Source organism: Heloderma suspectum, chromosome 2 (genome assembly GCF_057233095.1).
Source record: "Heloderma suspectum isolate Gila_16-S chromosome 2, 16-S_ref, whole genome shotgun sequence".
NCBI lineage: Eukaryota > Metazoa > Chordata > Lepidosauria > Squamata > Helodermatidae > Heloderma > Heloderma suspectum.
In genome coordinates, this window is record NC_139459.1 from 98,433,952 (window position 1) to 98,452,569 (window position 18,618).

The 18,618-nt window shown below is 46.1% G+C and overlaps 2 protein-coding genes across 3 annotated transcripts in view; one reads left to right on the top strand and one right to left on the bottom strand.

Moving 5' to 3' along the window:
• Window positions 1-18,618, bottom strand: part of LOC146352530 (proprotein convertase subtilisin/kexin type 5-like) — a 316,248-nt gene that overhangs the window by 92,090 nt on the left and 205,540 nt on the right. For both annotated transcript variants that reach the window (XM_084834270.1, XM_084834271.1), the window contains exon 8: window positions 15,087-15,299. In XM_084834270.1, the coding sequence (XP_084690396.1) occupies window positions 15,087-15,299 (213 nt within the window). The remainder of the gene's footprint in view (window positions 1-15,086; window positions 15,300-18,618) is intronic.
• Window positions 4,839-6,161, top strand: LOC146352531 (uncharacterized). The gene has a single exon (XM_084832672.1). The coding sequence runs from the start codon at window positions 4,839-4,841 to the stop codon at window positions 6,159-6,161; it is 1,323 nt and encodes a 440-aa protein (XP_084688798.1).

Here is an 18,618-nt window from a genome sequence, read left to right on the forward strand (position 1 = left end):
TGCTTGTCGGTAATCCCAGTTTCTTTGAATTCTTTGATCAGAACACTGGAAGACAGAGCAGCTTTACTTCTTACAGAGCAGTTTGATGGAACGCTGCCAGCACATTGCTCCTAATATCTCTGTAAATGAAGATCTAGAACCAGCACTTAGGCCCCGCCCCTGAAAATCCAGAAAAGGAATGAGGAATATCATCCACACCCCCACCACCACCCACAAGATTGTTGGGGCAATATCCTCGCAGAGGTGCTCTGACCTTGACCATTCCCTAGATGAAAACTAACAAAACAGATATGGCTGTGTTGTCAGTATAGATTGACTCAACATGGGGAAGGCAGATAAATAGGGAAAATATAGAGAACAGAATCACATGAATTGGTGGTGTCATTTAAGATCCCCCAAAAGGAACACTTAAAAACAGAGGTCTTGCAAAAAAGACTCTATTGCCTCCCAGTGCTTAGAGCACACAGCACCTCTATTGGACCAACTAGAAGCCAATCTACATGGCTGATTTAATGCAGAGGGAGGGCACATCAGGGTCCTTTGTGACAGATGACGCTGTCAACAATCTGCAGCCAACCAGCAGCTTCCCTCTTGAAAAGCTGCATTTTCAGAAACACTTTTTGGTCTGTATTTTTTAGTTAAAGTGGTTCCCAGGCATTTCCACTGCAGTGTGCCTCATCCCCCCACATTAAATCCTGAGCATGCCTCTGTGGCCTGGCAGTGATGTGGTCAAGGGGTGGGGTCACCCCTCCCCCCATTCACTCTTTTTCCCCCATTGGCAGTAGGGCACATAGTCTGCAGAATGTTTCCCATTCAGAATACCGCAGCTGCACATTTTTGAGGACTCAGGATAATGAAGAAGTTGCTTTCACCAGTCAGAGTAACTAGCCTACCTTTCCAATTCATAGAAGTGCTACAGCACTGTTCCTAGCCTTCAGAATTGCGCCGTAGTAGCTTTCACCATTCACAGTAACTAGCCTCTATTTCCCATTCATAAAAGCGCACTTCCTGTCCTCCACAATCAGCCTCCAGTCAGTTAAATTCGAATATAATCCTGATATGAGATTGAGCAACATCACACATGCCAGGCTATACAGAAAACGTGTGTGTGTGGGGGGGAGGTTTATGGTGTACGAACCATGGAACAGCCATGGAAAGGGAATGCAGTCAGAGCAAGGGTGCAATCCTCTGCACCCTTCTCAGGGATTATGTCCCGCTGAATAGAATGGGACTTACTCCTGAATAAAAAGGCACAGGATGACACTTAACAGCTGCAAAACTCAGGCACACTGCTTACCTTGAACAGCATGAGGTTAACTTCTGAGTAGACACATGCATGGAACTAAAGTGCCGGGGCAGCGGGGGGGGGGCATCCTAGTGCTGGCTGCCCCTTCTCCTGCTCCCTATATTGTTTACTTTTCAGCAGATCACAGTAACCTTCAGTAGCGAAATGCTGCTACTGAAGGCTCCCACTACTGGCCACCCCCTCACCTTCCTGTCTATGTATTATTTATTGTGCACAACACATTGTGAATAGTTAGCCTGGGGACAGACGTCCTGCAGGGAGGGAATGGGCCGAAGAAAGGGCCTCCCTCTGATAGCCTCCACTTCTTCAGCCCTGAACTCTTGTTTCTGCAGGAAAGCCTTCTCCCACCACCACCATTTAGTGATTTTAATATGCTGTTTTAATCTTTAATCTTTTTTTCTTTTTTTTTACTATTGTACTTCTTGTGTTCACCACTCTGGAATTTGTTTGGATGGGGAGCGATATACAAATGTTGTAAATATAAATAAATAAACAAACAAATAAATAAATAAATAAATGCGTACATACATAGATACATACATACTCTGCTTTTCCTGCTTTGAGTGCCCCTGATGGACCAAAGCGATTTCAAGAAGATCCAGATATACCCAGAAAGCACTTATCATTCTTTTTCCATGTAAATCCTCCCCAGGATACTGGCAGGGTAAGGGAGAGCAGGCTGGCATGCTTCTCCTCATGACCAAGGGCAGAAACATACAAACTAGTTTGGAGTACTTCATTCTAGCAGTTTCTCTCATTTTCATATAGAGGCCAATCTAAAAAGCAGAGGCTTGAATCTAGAGTTCGTGCTAACAGAAGTGCCCTCACCTCGCACCCAGCTTGCTTGGCTGCGAGGGGGGCTGTTGTGGGTTGGGGGGGGAGGACGGGACAAGGATGAAGGCCATTGGCCTTCGCCCCTGGCGTCATCGGGGGGCGGGTCGAGCCAGCCGCTATTTAGGCCGTGCTGCCCCAGCCGCCTCTTCATTCCGGCCATCTGAGCTGGAATTTTTCGCGCCTTCTTCTTTGGCGATGGCAGCGTCGGCAGAGGCAGCGTCCTTGGTCCTCAACCTACTCACCGGACCCAGCGGCGGCGGCACACGGTGGCATCCAAGGGACGAGGCGGCTCCTCCTCTCGGCGGCAGCGTCCTCAGCAGGATGGTTTGCTCCCCTCTCCCCCGCGGCACAAGCGCGAGGCTTCTCCCTCACCTCCTGCCCTTTCTCTCGACCCGCTGGTTTCCGCAGTGCTCCAGCCCCCCTCAGCTGATTTGGGGGGGAAGTCTTTTGTTCCCCACCTACCCCCTTTGCGCTTTCTTCCTCCCGAGGGGAGTTTTACCTTGCCAGCGCTGAGCGTCCCAAGGAGCTGCATTTGCCGGCAGCATAGCCGGGCCAGTTTTGTGTGTGGGGAGTCTCCGTGTGCTTCCCAGCACTTCCAGGTAGCCATTAGTAAAGGGAGGGAAGGGAAAATTTTCCTATCCCCTGGGCTTGCCTCCCCCATTTGCCTCCCGTGCCTGGGCTTGCTAACCCCCATCGGCTGTCCATTCGCTGCTACCCGCAGCGGGCCACCGGCTGCTTTCTGCTTTTCTTCCAGGAGGGTGCTGGGGATTTTCCCGCGCTCTTGAGCGCTCCGCCGCCCCCCGGTGGCCCATTGTGCCTTGCAGCCCTTTGCCTTTATAAGGAAAAGAGGAGGGGAAGGAGGAAACAAGAAAAAAACAACAACAAGACGGGTGTGTGAGAGGAGCTACTGAAAGGTACACGACATTGCCTTGTGGGTTAGTAAGGTGTGATAAAATATATAATAAATAATAGCAATATATTAAAAATAATAATACTACTAATAACCAATCAATCAATCAATTAACCAATAAATCAAATTTACAATAAAGTAGGGTTAGTGCATTTCTATCCCAGGGTTCCCTTCCAAAGTTGGTTAGCGCATTTCCCAATACACAGCGATGCCGCCCAAGAAGGGTTTGGGAGGAAAAAAAGGCAAGGGCAAAGCTGCTTGCCCCCCAGCTAAAGCCCCCTGTCCCCCAGCTAAGCACCACTTCCGTAGGGCCAACTCTTCCTCATCTGAAGATGAGGATCACAACATGGCCCTCATTCTATTCAGGCTGGAGGCTGCCGAGCGGGACTTAGGGATCCCTACATTAACCACCCCTGCCAGGCGGGCTCCCAGGACTTCTGGTTCTAAGGCTACTAGAGGGCAAGCTCGCAAAGATCTATTGCTATCTATTTCAGAGAGGCTGGAAGCAACTGAGGCTTCCAGAGAGGTCATCACTGGGCAAACAGCATCCGCACCGGCCTCAATGCCCGTATGCTTGCTTTCGGAGCAGCCCCTGCTGGTGCAAGGGTCGCCGGCACCCGTCTCACCAGCTCCAGCAGTATTGGACTGTAGCCAGATCCCTGACACCGCAAACAGCCTTGGTTCAGGTGAGGTTCCGGGATCCGGGGGGGGGGGTTAGTGCCACAGACCGGCTGGAACCAGTTCCTGCCATATGGGTGGTTCCCCTTTACGGCAGGGATGACTTGGCCTTTTCACACACCGGCAAGGGGTATCCTGGGGTTCCTTCACCAGGTGTACTGCCCAACTGTTTCAGCCCAGGTTACACACTCCCGGCTCAAAGCCAGGCCGCACTGGGTGGGGCTGCCCTTGTGGTTGGCATCCCTACATCTGCCTGACTCCACGGGGCCCCGTCCCTGCTCCAACCCCCGCTGGTGGGGTTGATGGGGGGGGAATGCCCATGACTCCTCCGGCTGGTGAGCCTCTTACGGCTGGTGACAGGGGGGGGGGAGGGCTCCCCAGCACGCCCCATCTGCCAATGCTGCTTGTGCAGCCATGTGGTGTGGCCCCGTAGGCAAGAGCTCCGAGGAGCTTGGGGCGAGCGGCAAGGACCCTTATTCCCACAAAGAGAAAGGGGCAATCCCGACCGGGGGGACACCTACCCCCCTGGGATATCACCTATTACCTGCAACAAGAGAGAAAATACTTCGGGGGGAATTTGTTGACATCTTTTCCCTGTTATTCTGAGAGACAGAAACAAAGGAGGGAGAGAAATCTAGTGATAAGGATCAGGAGAGGGTCAGGCGTAGGAAGGTGTCACGCACTTGGGCAAACTGGCTGCCTGGCTTCTTAATCTATATGGGTGTCATTCAGCAAAAGCACCCAGAGCATGGTTGGGTCCTCACTAAGTATTTGAATATCATATATAATGCCTATACTGATATGAGGGTGGAGCTTGGCTGGCCTATGATGAATCTTTTTGTATGTGGGTGGCATTTGACCCCACTTTGCGCTGGGACACCAAGGATCAGGATCTTTGGCTGCAGTTTATGACCCCTGCCAGGCCGGGTTTCGGCGACTGATCTGATAGTGGGCACATATTAGTTAAGTCGACTCCCGCCTCAGCCCCTAAGGCTGGGGCGGGACAGGCGGATCAACACGGCGCTCTCTGTTGGGAGTTTGGCTCCAAGGGCGTTTGCTTCAAGAACCCATGCTGATTTCGCCATGCATGCTCTATTTGTGGGGGTCAACATGCCTTCATTGGTTGCCCAAAGGTCAAAAGTCAGCGGGGCCCAAATCGGGAATGGCAGGGCAGTAAGAAGTCCGGTGGTGGCTCACAACCTTCGCCTAAAGGGGCCCAGTCCAATTAAGTTGGGGTCGCTACGGCGTCTTTTGAAGCACTACCTGCTCTGGGATGACGCCCACTACTTAGATGAAGGATTTTCCCTGCTTTTCAGGAGTCCGTTCCTGGTCCAAAGCCAGGCCCGAATTTCCCGGAATCAGAAATCTATTGCAGGTTTCGAACAGTTAGTCTTAGATAAGATCAATAAGGAGGTGGCTGCGGGACGAGTCATTGGTCCATTTGACTCCCCACCTTTCCCCAACCTCAGGGTCTCCCCTTTGGGCATTGTGCCTAAAAAGGCCGCAGGTGAATACCGGTTGATCCACAACCTGTCTTTCCTCAAGGAGGGGTCAGTGAATGACGCCATTCCAGAGCAACTATGCTCTGTTCACTACACACTGTTTGACATGGCGGTATCCATGGTGAAGGCGCTGGGCCCTGAGGCCCTCATGGGGAAATGCGGCATTAAATCCGCATTCCACCTCTTGCCTATCTGCCCTGGTGACTTCGACCTCTTGGGATTCTGTTTTTCTGGTCAGTTTTATGTCGACAGGGCCCTACCCATGGGATGTTCAGTGTCCTGTGCTATGTTTGAGAAGTTCAGTTCCTTCTTGGAATGGACTCTGATTGATAAAACTGGGTCCCATAGCGTCGTGCACTACCTTGATGACTTCCTATTTGCAGGTTCCCCCAGCACCCCACAGTGCGCATGGCTAATGCAGGAATTTTCCGCCCTTGCAAATGAGCTGGGTGTACCTTTGGCGGAGAATAAGACCGAGGGCCCTTCCCCCACTATTACGTTTTTGGGCATAGAATCAGACTCTGTGAATCAGCTGTGTAGGCTCCCGGCTGACAAATTACAGGCCCTAAAGGACAGGATTCTGCACATGCTTCATTCTAAGAAAGTCACGCTGTTGGCATTGCAGGAAGTAGTCGGGCATCTTAATTTTGCCTGTCGGGTAGTAGCCCCTGGCAGGGCCTTCCTTAGATGCCTTTGTAACGCCATGCGGGGCCTATGCTTGCCGCACCACCACATTCGGGTATCATCAGCCATGAAAGAGGATCTTTTTGTTTGGCTGCATTTCCTTAACACATTCAATGGCGTTTCCTTCTGGAAGAAGGAGTTACTTTTGGAAGCAGAACTACAGATACATTTCGATTCATCTGGGGCCCTAGGCTTTGGGGTTGTGTTTCAGGATCGATGGTGCCACGCACGTTGGCCACCGGAGTAGTTAGTGCTAGGTGTGGGAAAAGACCTTACCTTCTTAGAGCTCTTTCCGATATATGTTGCCACGCACCTGTGGGCTGCCCAGCTTGCTAATTCTGTCATGCATTTCTGCATGCACGACAACCAAGCCACTGTCCAGGTCATTAAGTCTTTATCATCGTGCAACAATAGGGTCATGGCCTTGCTTCGGGCTTTCACTCTGCAGTGCCTCCATTTTAATATTTTATTCCGTGCATGACACATTCCCAGCATGGATAATGCCTTGGCTGATGCATTGTCACGAAACCAGGTGCAACGTTTCCGAGAACTGGCCCCTTAGGCGCATGCTATTCCGGACACCATGCCAGCCGCTCTGTGGGAAGTTGGCTGGAAGAGGGAGAACAGGCCATCCTGCAGTCCTTAGCCCCCAGCACGAGAGTGGCTTACGTCAGGTCAGGTAGGGAGTTCTTTTCATTCCGGGCGGCTGCACATTTCCCACAGTGCTGGCCAATACCGGTTGATCACCTACTGCAGTTTTGCATGGATGCCCACAGGCGGGGTCTAGCGGCCTGGACCATTGGGGGGAGGCTTGCTGCACTTGCCTTCTCGTCTAAAATGAGGAGTGTGGCGGACAACACTGTGGACTTCTGTGTCCAGCGGATGCTTCAGGGCTGGTCCAAGGGGTCCTCAGTGCCTCCTGACCCTAGACGCCCTCTGTCACCAGACATATTGCTGGGCTTGCAGGATTGTGCAAATCTACACATGAAGCCACCTTGTTTCATGCTGCAGCTCTTACAGCATTCTTTGGAGCATTCAGGATCTCGGAGTTGGTGGTGGCAGCTAGGGACGACCTGTCGGGATGAGCCTTGCGGTTTAGTGACTTACAGTTTTCTCAGCAGGGGGCCCTTATTAAGCTTAGGAAGTCCAAGACTGACCAGGCAGGGAGGGGCGTCTGCGTGTTGCTGTTTCCAGCCCCCGTACTGGACCTCTGTCCGGTCACTGCATTTAGGGACTTTCTCAAGGTTCGGGGAAATCTGCCCGGCCCCCCTTTTTGCCATAGCGACTCCTCTCCTTCAACCAAATATAAATTTTGGGCAGTCACATGGCGAGCATTAAAGGCGTTGGGTTTGGGTGCTCTTCGCTTTGGCACACATTCCTTCCGGATTGGGGCTGCCTCCACTGCTGCGTCTCTGGGGTTCACATCAGACAAAGTACAGTCACTCGGCAGGTGGCGCTCCAAGGCGTATTGGGCATACGTGAGGCCACTGCCGGGCCTTTAGCCTGGGAGGACATTTCTGTTCATTGCTTTTGCTTGTTCTTATAGATGGCTGGAGTGCAAGTGAACCACTGAAGGTGCTCATCTGCGGGCACAGTATGGTTTTCTGGGCCAGTCAGAGGGCTTCCTTCAGCTGTGGATCCCAGCTAGGGCTCAGCCGCTATGCCACCATTCAGTGGTTGGGCAGACGCGGGATGCGTTGGGAGCGCCTCCTGCCCATGTTATTCCAGCAAGGGCTGGTGAAGGTTCCCTCACAGATTCTATTGCTGCACTTAGGGGGGAACAATCTAGGCCTCCTGAAAGGCAAGGCCCTGATTCGTCAAGCCTGGGAGGACTTGCGGCTGATTCGGCGTCGCTGGCCGGGAATCACCATTATTTGGTCCAACCTGCTACCCAGAGTGGCTTGGAGGGATGGATTGGATCCTCACGCCATGGATAGGGCCCGTGAGAAGGTCAACAAGGAGATCGGGAACTTTCTAATCAAGCAGGGCGACTGGACCATCATCCACCCCAACATTTCTCCTGCTCGGGGGATGCTCTACAGGGCGGATGGTGTTCACCTCACCGAACTAGGCAATGATGTCATTTTGGCCAATCTGCGAAGGGGCATTTGGGAGTGTTTACTGCACAGGTGGGGGGAGAGCGAGTAAGCAGAGGCTTGTTGCCCTCCTGTGGTGGCTCCGGGTGGGCACTCTGCTGGGGGAGAGGACAGGTGAGCATTCGCAGGCACCGTTTCAGGTGACTGGTAAGGCCTGAGGCTTCCAGCTCTGGGTTTTGTGGCCCCAGTTGGGAGATACGGCTTACCTCTGAGGCCAACCCTCCTCACCCACTCGGGTTCTGTGGCTCGAGGGGGGATGACAGGGGAAGGTCTCCCAGCCCAGAACTGGGTATGTCCGATTGGCAGGCGAGGGTGGATGCCTCGCCCCAGATGACGAATGCCTTCCTCTACACCTGACATGTTGATCTTTTGGCGGTGTGCCCGCCGGTGCTTTCTTCGCAGATTGTAATCTATCAATAAATGTGGCTCTGTTTTATCCCAAATCAATTTGTGTCGTCTTGTCATTTCTCCCCCCCTTTCCACTCGCAAGCTGTGCAATCTGTCTCTGCCTGATGATGTATAATTCCACCTTCTCCCTGCAGTTCCCCACAACACATTCAAAGCCTTTCTTGAGGGTCCCCCAATCCCCAAGAGAGGCTTTGGGGGGACTGCAAGGGGCTGCAGTAGGGAGGAGGAAACAGGAAATCCCTGTAGTGTGAGTAGCTTCCCTTTGCATAAAACTCTGAATCCAAGTGATATTATTTATTTACACAATTTATATGCTGTTCTACATCAATAAAATATCCAAGCAGTGAACAATAAAAGGAACCCCCCTGCAAAAAAATAATAATGGAAATTAGAACCTTTAAAATCAGATTGTGCCAATAAAGCTGTGGCTGGTTAGTCAAGGAATGCTTGTTTAAATAAAAATGTCTTCAGCAGGCACCGAAAATGAAACAATGTTGGTGCCTGCCTGACAGGGAGCTGCATAGAGAGGGAGCCAATACACTAAAGGCTGTACTCTGAGTGGATTCCAAACAGAGTGTAGATCCATGTGGAACCACCAAGAGTGCCTCATCTGATGACCTCAGTGACTGGGAAGGCTAGTGAGAGAGAAGGCGCACTCTCAGATATCCTGGTCCCAAGTTATTTAGGGCTTTATACACCAATAATATAACAGCAGGCAGCCAGTGCAGTCCCCTCACTAGAGGTGTTACATGCTGAAAAGGGCAGCTCCTGACAACAGTCAAGACGCTGCATTCTGTGCTAGGTGCAACTTCCAGACTAATCTACATGCAGCATGTTGCAGGAATCCATTCTTGAGGTTACTGCTGCCTGTGCCCAAGCTATCCCTGTTCAGGAAAGACCCTGGCTGGTGTACCAGTTGAAGCTGGCAGAAGGCACTCCAAACTGCTGTCATTACTTCAGCCTCCAGTGACAAAGATAGATCCAGAGTACCCCCAGATTATGAACCTGATCTTTCAGAGGGAGTGCAACCCCATAGAGAACAGGCAATAAGCCAATCTCCTGGAGTCAGGAACCACTCATCCACAGGCCTCTGTTTTGCCAGGATGCAGCCTCAGCTCATCAGCCCTCATCCCACCCATCACTGAGTCTAGGCATTGATCTAGGGCTTGCACTGATCTAGGACTCAGCCTCACCTGATTCAGTGTCATAGGAAGATAGAGCTGTGTGTCACCAGCATACTGATGACACTTTGCTTCAAATCCCCTAATGATTTCATACAGATGAACATAACATTGGGGACAAGCATTCAGCAGCTTCATATAGATGTTAAACAACATTGGGGACAAGATGGTACCCTGTGGAACCCTGTCAGAAAATTGCCAAGGGGCTGAGAAACAGTCATCCAGTGTTACTCTCTGTAATTGACCTTGCTGGTAGGACCAGAACCACTGTAACACAGTGCCTCCAATGCTCAAGCCACAGAGCCAATCCAGAAGGATACCATGTTCAGTGGTATCAAAAGCTGATGAGAGATCAAGAAGAATTAACAAGGTTACACTCCCCCTGTCCCTCTCTTGATAAAAGTCATCCATCAGGGCAACCAAGGCTGATTCAGTCCTATAACCAGGCTGAAACCCAGATTGAAATGGGTCTAGATAATTGCTTAATTTGGGTTGTTTATTTTAGCAGAAGTCATACAGTAACTACATTAGAAGTAAAAACACAGGCCACAATCCAATGCACAATCCACTGAAACACACATAGGCATGGTACGCTTTGGCATTAAGTCTGTTTGGATCATGGCCATAGAAACTGAGTTATTACTAATCTTATTAATCCCATCACAGTGTATTGCTTCAGCTACTTAAAGAGCCCTTTCTATGGCAAATACATCATTATGAAAAATGTAAAATAAAACTCCTGGAATAAGTGGAAATAAGTGGAAATCCCATTTGATGCAAATAGCGGTTAAGATATTGAGATGTAAGTCTAAAAGTCTGACTTTTTTTCTTATTTTGTTTAACTGTCACTGCAAAGATTGGCTTATCAAGGACAGTTTGTATCTATCACAAATAAAATAAACGGGGCCACCAAGAGGTAAGCAACCTTCAAGAAAAAAAATAGTGTTCGGAATTCCAGAACTACTACTGAAGTACAACCTCATTAATCACAATATAGAGATGTGAAACTTGACAGAAGTATAAACTTGGCATAAAAGGAGGATTACCGTGTGAAAGATGACAGTCTATCCAACACAGCAGGAGCTTCACTGATTCTCTGTCTTTTAAGCAAAGTTGATTAAATCCATCTGCTTCATTTGTTATCCCAATTACTGTCTCAGATCTGAGCTTGGTAATTCTTTAGATGTGCCAGGTAAAATGGCTTCACCACATAAACTCAAACAACAATGTGATATGTTGCATACAACTGGCAGTACATGACAATCCTGAAGGATCATCTCCTCCCAAATACACCTGCTCAGACCTTAAGATCATCTTCAGCGTTCCTTCTCTGGGAATCCATGCCAAAGGAAGTGAGGTGGGTGGCTACTAAGAAGAGGGCCTTTTTTGCTGTGTCAACCTGGTTGTGGAATAAGCTTCCCAGAGAGGCTCCTCTGGTGCCTATATTGTGCTCTGTTTGGTGGCAAGTGAAGACCTTTTATTATTATCCTAGGCATTTTAGTATTTTGGTTTTGATTTTAAATCTGATCCTGTATTTTAGATATTTGCACTGCTGCTAGGTTCTGTTTGGTTATTGTTTTAATTTTTTATAATGTAGTTTTAAACAGTTATATTGTATTTTATGGTTTTAATTATTGCGAAATGGCCAGAGAGCTTCAGTTATTGGGAGGTATAAAAATGCAATAAATAAATAAATAAAAAACCACCATACTATATTTGCATGTATGATTTTCAGAAAAAGTGTGATGTTATTTATAAAAGAGAAAACAAAAACCTTACATGCCAGTCCTGAATATATGTACATGCAGGGGAAGTATTCCTGCTACAGTATAATGGCTGCATGGTTAGAGGACCTAAATACATGTTTACTGGCATAGAAGGTTTTAATGTTTGCTGGCATAGCCAGCCCCACAACTTGGGATGTTGCAAGAAATCAAGTAGGGTTGTTTTCCTAAAAAAAAGAGTAAAGGGGAAAAAAAGGAGAAGCCCCACTTGATTTCTGTTAGTATACTTTGGACAAGTTGCACAGCCCACTTAAGGCTGGCTAGCTGTCCCTGTACTTGCTGCAGATATGGTTACCTTCCCATCCCCAGCTGACCAGCATCCCTGCATGTACAAGGCCACCTATCAGGTTGGAAGGGCTGCCTTTCAAGATCCTATCCTTCAAAGGCAGCCCTCCATGGCTGAAAGGTGGTCTTGCTGACACTGTAAGTTGTAAATGGTAAGGTAGACAGACATCTTGTGTGAGCAGAACTGGGATTCTCTCCTTTCAAAAGTAACCAGGATGCTGCCATCCACTGAATGGCTAACTGCCAGCTCAGTGTGCCCAGGGCCACCAGCTAGCTGGGGACAGGCTACCTTTGAAGGGAGTTTGAAAGCAGCTTTGTGGGTGTGATCCATGAATTCAGAGCCATCTGGAGTCCGACTGCATCCAGCCTGGAATGCACTAGTGACTGGATGGCTTTGAAGGACAGCATTGCCCCAGGCTGTTAGTCCTTGCCTCCAGAGTCACCCAGTTATAAGTTTGCCCCTCTAGTCAACTGTGCTGATTGAAGGAGCCCTATGCATTTACAGGTAAGCAGATTTTTGCTCACCCAAACCTATCTACGCCTGTTCATCAGGTACTTCTTTTCCACATTTTTCTTTAAATGACTTGACTTGCTCTGAAGATGTAATGGAGAAACTTCATTTTTATGGGGCTATTATGAAGGCATGTCATCAGTCTTTCTTTGATGCTATCTACTGGGAAAGGTTAGTTATTCAGGTCAAACACAGCCTTTTTTTTCCTTTGCTGATAACATTATCACCGCTCTCACCCTAAGCCTCTTATTTCGAGATATCTCATATTCCAATCTGGAGGCTGCAGCAGTGTTTTGAACATTTCTAACCTGCCAAGGACTTCAAGTTGGTTGTTACCCAAACTGAAAATAAAACCTTAATGAAATCCTGGAGACTATTTATTTTCGTAAGGATAGATAAGTATGTTGAAAATGTCATGTAACGGGTCCTTCAAGGGCACTGGATGCAGGAATAATTTGTATGAGTGGAAAACATGCTATAGTCTGTGCTGAAATTTATTTCAAATTATAAAGTTTTCTTCCAAATCCTGGTTTGTTTGGAAGCCATTAACCATAGCTCCTGGTTCACAAGTAATGTAAAGCTATGGTTAACTATGGCTTCCAGGCATCTTGGCTCACTCATGCAAAGGGAGGAGCAAAGCGGAAGCAAAGAGGCTGCACAGAGCTCATGCGTATTCTGGCTTCTTAGACCAGGATTTGATCATCCAAACTGGGCCAATGAGAATTCATATGATTCTACAGTCTGTCTGGGGAGAACAGCTTTTCCGCAACATTGCCTTAACCCAAGCTGCTTCCTGCCAACATGCATACTGTTCCATATTGAGATATGGTTGCAGGATGGCAATTTTGCATTTAAATACACAAAACCGGGAGTACCAAAGAAAGTATATAAATAAAGTGAAAATAAAATAAAATAAAGCTAGCTGTTATAGGAGCATTTGTTATAGCTTTATCACCCCAGAAATAGACACATGTACAAATAAGCTCTAAATACATTTCAAAAGATAGTTGTTTTGAAGGGGCAACTTATCAACTGGAATTTGCATGCTCATGCCTGCACCTGCATATTCCAACTTTTCAAAACATCTCAACAATTTTTTTCACAATAAAAGCATGGATGGCAGAAATCACAAAGTGAGAGTGCAATCCAAAAAAGTACAATAGATTCTTTATATGCCCCTTGAGAGAAGCAGATCATCGTAACTGAATGCAAAGATACAGAACATTTGGTGAACTGCGTTGTGTGTCCTTAATAGTGCTATGGCCAGGCTGGTAGGCTGGATCCCAATGGCATATACAGTCAAGATGCATATAGGGTTTTTTTTTAAAAAAGTGTATTTGTTTTTACAAATGGTGGAGTGTATCAAGGAATATATTGTATACTGTATATAAATTAGTTGGTAAGTGACTCTTAGCCACCAAGCTGAGAGAATTTCAAGGACTAAGGATAACATCCCTGATCTGCTTGTGAATGTTTGCAGCAGCATCCAAGCATAAATCCTGATCCTACAATTGTCATGAGTCTTTCCTGCTGCTTCCCTCAGCTTTCAGGTGAAAGTGTCAGGAAAGGGGAGCAACTGGGAGGGTTTGCAATGTGAGTAGGTCAAACAGACCTGTTTTGGATCAGTCCAGATTCTTCAGGGGTCTGGGTCTGATTCCACATCAAATATTGTAAAGTTTGATGTCATATTCTGTTTTTAACTATGGATGTGACCTAGGTGTCCTTGTGCCATCTTCCCAAATTACAGCTACTGATAGTAATTTAGAAATGTGATTGTTCAGAAGCAACCATTAAAAGCCATGTCTACTTCATTTCAGTAATCTGAACCCATGATCTACAATCCAGTAGGGGTTCTAGTTTACACTTAGAGCTGTCCTGCTGCAAGGCTGTCTGATTCATTTCAGTGGCAGAGTCAGCTTTGTACCCACAGAAAAATAGGTACCCAAGTCTATCAGCCCAAGGCTCCCCTCAAGGTGAATGAAAAAGCCTGATCATGTGACAGTGCCCATGGGGTTCTCAATCAGGGCATAAATATTTTCCTTAACCTTTTATTTTTGTTAAATAAATTAAAATACAAAAATGGCCCTATTTAGGGCTTCAGCATGGTACGTCTCAGAATAACTTATCTAGTAACATTCTCAAGAAGCAATGTGTACTAAATTAAATCATATTTCCAAGGAAACAGGAATGGGAGAATAACAGAACTGCACAAGAAGAGCAAGTTATCAAATATTTTATCATGAACCAAAGGTTACCAAAGGACTCATGAAAACACGATGAGACGTTTCATCACAGGAATGTTATTTGCTGGGAAATCAAATTATTGTTTCCCTATCATTATTACTTATCAAGGAGGTTAAGGAAATAAGCCAAAGATATAAACACTTATCTAAAGAAGTAGATAAGAATAGAGACATCACCGGAATGGAGAGTTACTTCAGAATTTGTCTTTCAAATTAATCATTTGAAAACAGCAAACTTTCCAGGAGAGATGGCTAATATCCCAGATTAGTAGAAGAAACGATAGACAATATTTTCAAAAACAGCTGATCTTAACTCCTTATGAGCAAGAGACTCATAAGGTGAAAACGTTGAACAAATTTGTATCTGTGATGGAAAATGAGGATCGAGAGAGAACCGTTTCCATCTTCCCTTCAGTAGGAAAATGATCAGGTGTTTTTGTTTGTTTGCTTTTTTGTGCAAACCAATTTTTGATTGAGAATTTTTTGTTTTTGTTTTAAATGTGCAGACTTTCTGATCCTTTATCTAAAAATGTGCCTAATGACCAGCACATTTCGTTTTCTAGATAAGATTTATTCATTCACACAAAGCCCTAGTTGATATCCTCTCTTTCCCCCACAAGATGAGAAACAAATACAGTTTGATCATGTTGAAAAGACCACATACTATTTTTCTGTCATAGGATTCTCCGCTGCTGTAAGTTGTGGCTAGTGTAGACGCACATTCTTCTAGATACCAAGGTTTCCGGCCACTTTCAGCTGTGCTGCTGATGGAGATAGTGTAGATGCTATTGGTGTAACCATCGCAGGAACAATGATCCTTACTCCTTCCACCATTTCCAGATGCCCAAACATAAATGGAACCCAAGTTGTTTCGGCCCTATTTGAAATAAGTAGGGAAAAGGATGTTAGTAATAAGCATATAAGCTTCCCTTATCTCTCCTTCTCACCTCCCATTGGAAAAATATAGCGTAATATGACCAAGTTAAACCAATTTAATCCTCATTTATTTCTGTGGGGAATGTTAAATATATGCTTAAATGGTATTTTAAAGTGCTTAATACAGACTGGCTCATGCTTAATTGAGAAGGAGGTGGTACCAGATTTTTTTTTTTGCTGATGTAAATTAAGCTCATTTTATCAGTTGTTAGAAATTAAAAGATAAGGTACTAAAAGAAAATCAGTACTTAAGAGAGTTATATTTTATCCACTTTCCAAACCACTTGTACCCAATCTAAGATACTGACCATCCCAAAAACTTGTACAAACTATTTATTTATTCATTCATTTCATTTCATTTCATTTCTATAGTTCCAATCGCCAAAGCTCTCTGGGTGGTTCACAAAAATTAAAAACACAAGGTGCGGCATAAAACAATATAAAATATGAAAGCTTTAAACCACAATATTTGTGGTTTTAAATATTAAATGTGGTTTTAAATATTAAATATTTAAATATGGGCGGTTTTTTTGTGAACCGCCCAGAGAGCTTCGGCTATTGGGCGGTATAGAAATAAATAAATAAACAAACAAACAAATAAATATAACAGTTGTTGTTGTTGTTGTTGCTGAGTCGTTCAGCTGTGTCCAACTCTTCGTGACCCCATGGACCATAGCACGCCAGGCCTTCCTGTCCTCCGCTCTCTCCTGGAGTGTGCTCAAGTCCATATTCATTGCATCGGTGATGCTATCTAGCCATCTCATCCTCTGCTGTCCCCTTCTCCTTTTGCCTTCAATCTTTCCCAGCATCAGGGTCTTTTCCAGGGAGTTTTCTCTTCACATTAGGGGGCCAAAATATTTGAGCTTCAGCTTCAATATCTGTCCTTCCAATGAGCACTCAGGGTTGATTTCCTTTGGGATGGACTGATTTGACCTCCTTGCAGTCCAGGGGACTCGTAAGAGTCTTCTCCAGCACCACAGTTCGAAAGCATCGATTCTTCAGCGCTCAGCCTTCCTTATAGTCCAGCTCTCACAGCCATACGTTGCTACTGGGAAAACCATAGCTTTGATTATACGAACCTTGGTCGGCAAGGTGATGTCTGTGCTTCTTACTGTGCTGTCTAGGTTTGCCATAGCTTTCCTCCCAAGGAGCAAGCATCTTTTAATTTCATGGCTATAGTCACCATCTGCGGTGATCTTGGAGCCCAAGAAAATAACATCTGTCACTGCTTCCATTTCTTCCCCTTCTATATGCCAGGAAGTGATGGGGCCAGATGCCATGATCTTAGTTTTTTTAATGTTGAGTTTCAAACCAGCTTTTGCACTCTCCACTTTCACCCTCAACAAGAGGCTCTTTAGATCCTCTTCGCTTTCTGCCATTAGGGTAGTATCGTCTGCGTATCTGAGGTTGTTGATAATTCTCCCGGCAATCTTAATTCCGACCTGTGATTTATCCAACCCAGCGTTTCTCATGATGTACTCTGCATATAAGTTAAATAAGCAGGGCGACAATATGCAGCCTTGTCGTACTCCTTTTCCAGTTTTGAACCAATCGGTTGTTCCATGTCTGGTTCTTACTGTTGCTTCTTGACCCTCATACAGGTTTCTCAGGAGACAGGTATGGTAGTCTGGTACTCTCATCTCTTTAAGAATTTGCCAGAGTTTGTTGTGATCCACACAATCAAAGGCTTTAGCGTAGTCAATGAAGCAGAAATAGACTTTTTTCTGGAATTCTCTTGCTTTCTCCATGATGCAGCGAATGTTGGCGATTTGATCTCTAGTTCCTCTGCCTCTTCGAAACCCAGCTTGTACATCCAGTAGTTCTCAGTTCACATACTGCTGAAGCCTAGCTTGTAGGATTTTGAGCATCACCTTGCTGGCATGTGAAATGAGCGCAATTGTACAATAGTTTCAACACTCTTTGGCATTGCCCTTCTTTGGAATTGGAATATAAACTGACCTTTTCCAGTCTTGTGGCCACTGTTGAGTGTTCCAAATTCGTTGGCATATTGAGTGCAGCACTTTAACAGCATCTTTTAGGATCTTAAATAGCTCAGCTGGAATACTCTCATCTCCGCTAGCTTTGTTGTTAGTAATGCTTCCTAAGGCCCACTTGACTTCACTCTCTAGGATGTCCAGCTCAAGTTCTGTGACCGCACTATCATGGCTATCAGGGACATTAAGATCTTTCCTGTATAGTTCTTCTGTGTATTCTTTCCACCTCTTCTTAATCTCAACTGCTTCCGTTAGGTCCCTGTCTTCTTTGTCCTTTATCATGCCCGTCTTTGCACAAAATGTTCCCTTGAGATCTCCGATTTTCTTGGAGAGATCTCTAGTCTTTCCCATTCTATTGTTTTCCTCGATTTCTTTGCATTGTTCATTTAAGAAGGCCTTCTTGTCTCTCCTTGCTATTCTCTGGAACTCTGCATTCAGTTGGGTATATCGTCCCCTTTCTCCCTTGCTTTTCGCTTCCCTTCTTTCCTCAGCTACTTGTAAAGCCTCATCAGACAGCCACTTTGCTTTCTTGCATTTCTTTTTCTTTGGGATGGATTGAGTTGCTGCCTCCTGAACAATGTTACGGACCTGCGTCCATAGTTCCTCAGGCACTCTGTCTATCAGGTCTAATCCCTGAAATCTATTCCTCACCTCCACTGTATATTCATAAGGGATATGATTTAGGTCATACCTGAATGGTGTAGTGGTTTTCCCTATGTTCTTCAATTTCAGCCGAAATTTTGCAACAAGAAGCTTATGATGTGTCATGATCACATGACACAGTCAGCTCCAGGTCTTGTTTTTACTGACTGTATAGAGCTTCTCCATCTTTGGTTGCAAAGTACAAAATCAATCTGATTTCGATATTGACCATCTGGTGATGTCCATGTGTAGAGTCGGCGCTTGTGCTGTTGGAAAAGAGTGTTTGCTATGATCAGCGTGTTCTCTTGGCAAAACTCTTTTAGCCTTTGTCCTGCTTCATTTTGTACACCAAGGCCATACTTGTCTGTTATCCCGGTGATTTTTTGACTTCCTACTTTAGCATTCCTATCCCCTATGATGAAGAGGACATCTTTTTTTGGTGTTAGTTCTAGAAGGTGTTGTAGGTCTTCATAGAACTGATCAACCTCAGCTTCTTCGGCCTCAGTGGTTGGGGCATAGACTTGAATTATTGTGACGTTGAATGGTTTGCCCTGGATTCGTACTGAGATCATTCTATTATTTTTGAGATTGTACCCCAGTACTGCTTTTCCCACCCTTTTGTTG

What these genes read in the sequence shown, in the direction of transcription:
- LOC146352531 (XM_084832672.1), top strand. Translation starts at nt 4,839, where the DNA reads ATGCCTTCATTGGTTGCCCAAAGGTCAAAAGTCAGCGGGGCCCAAATC.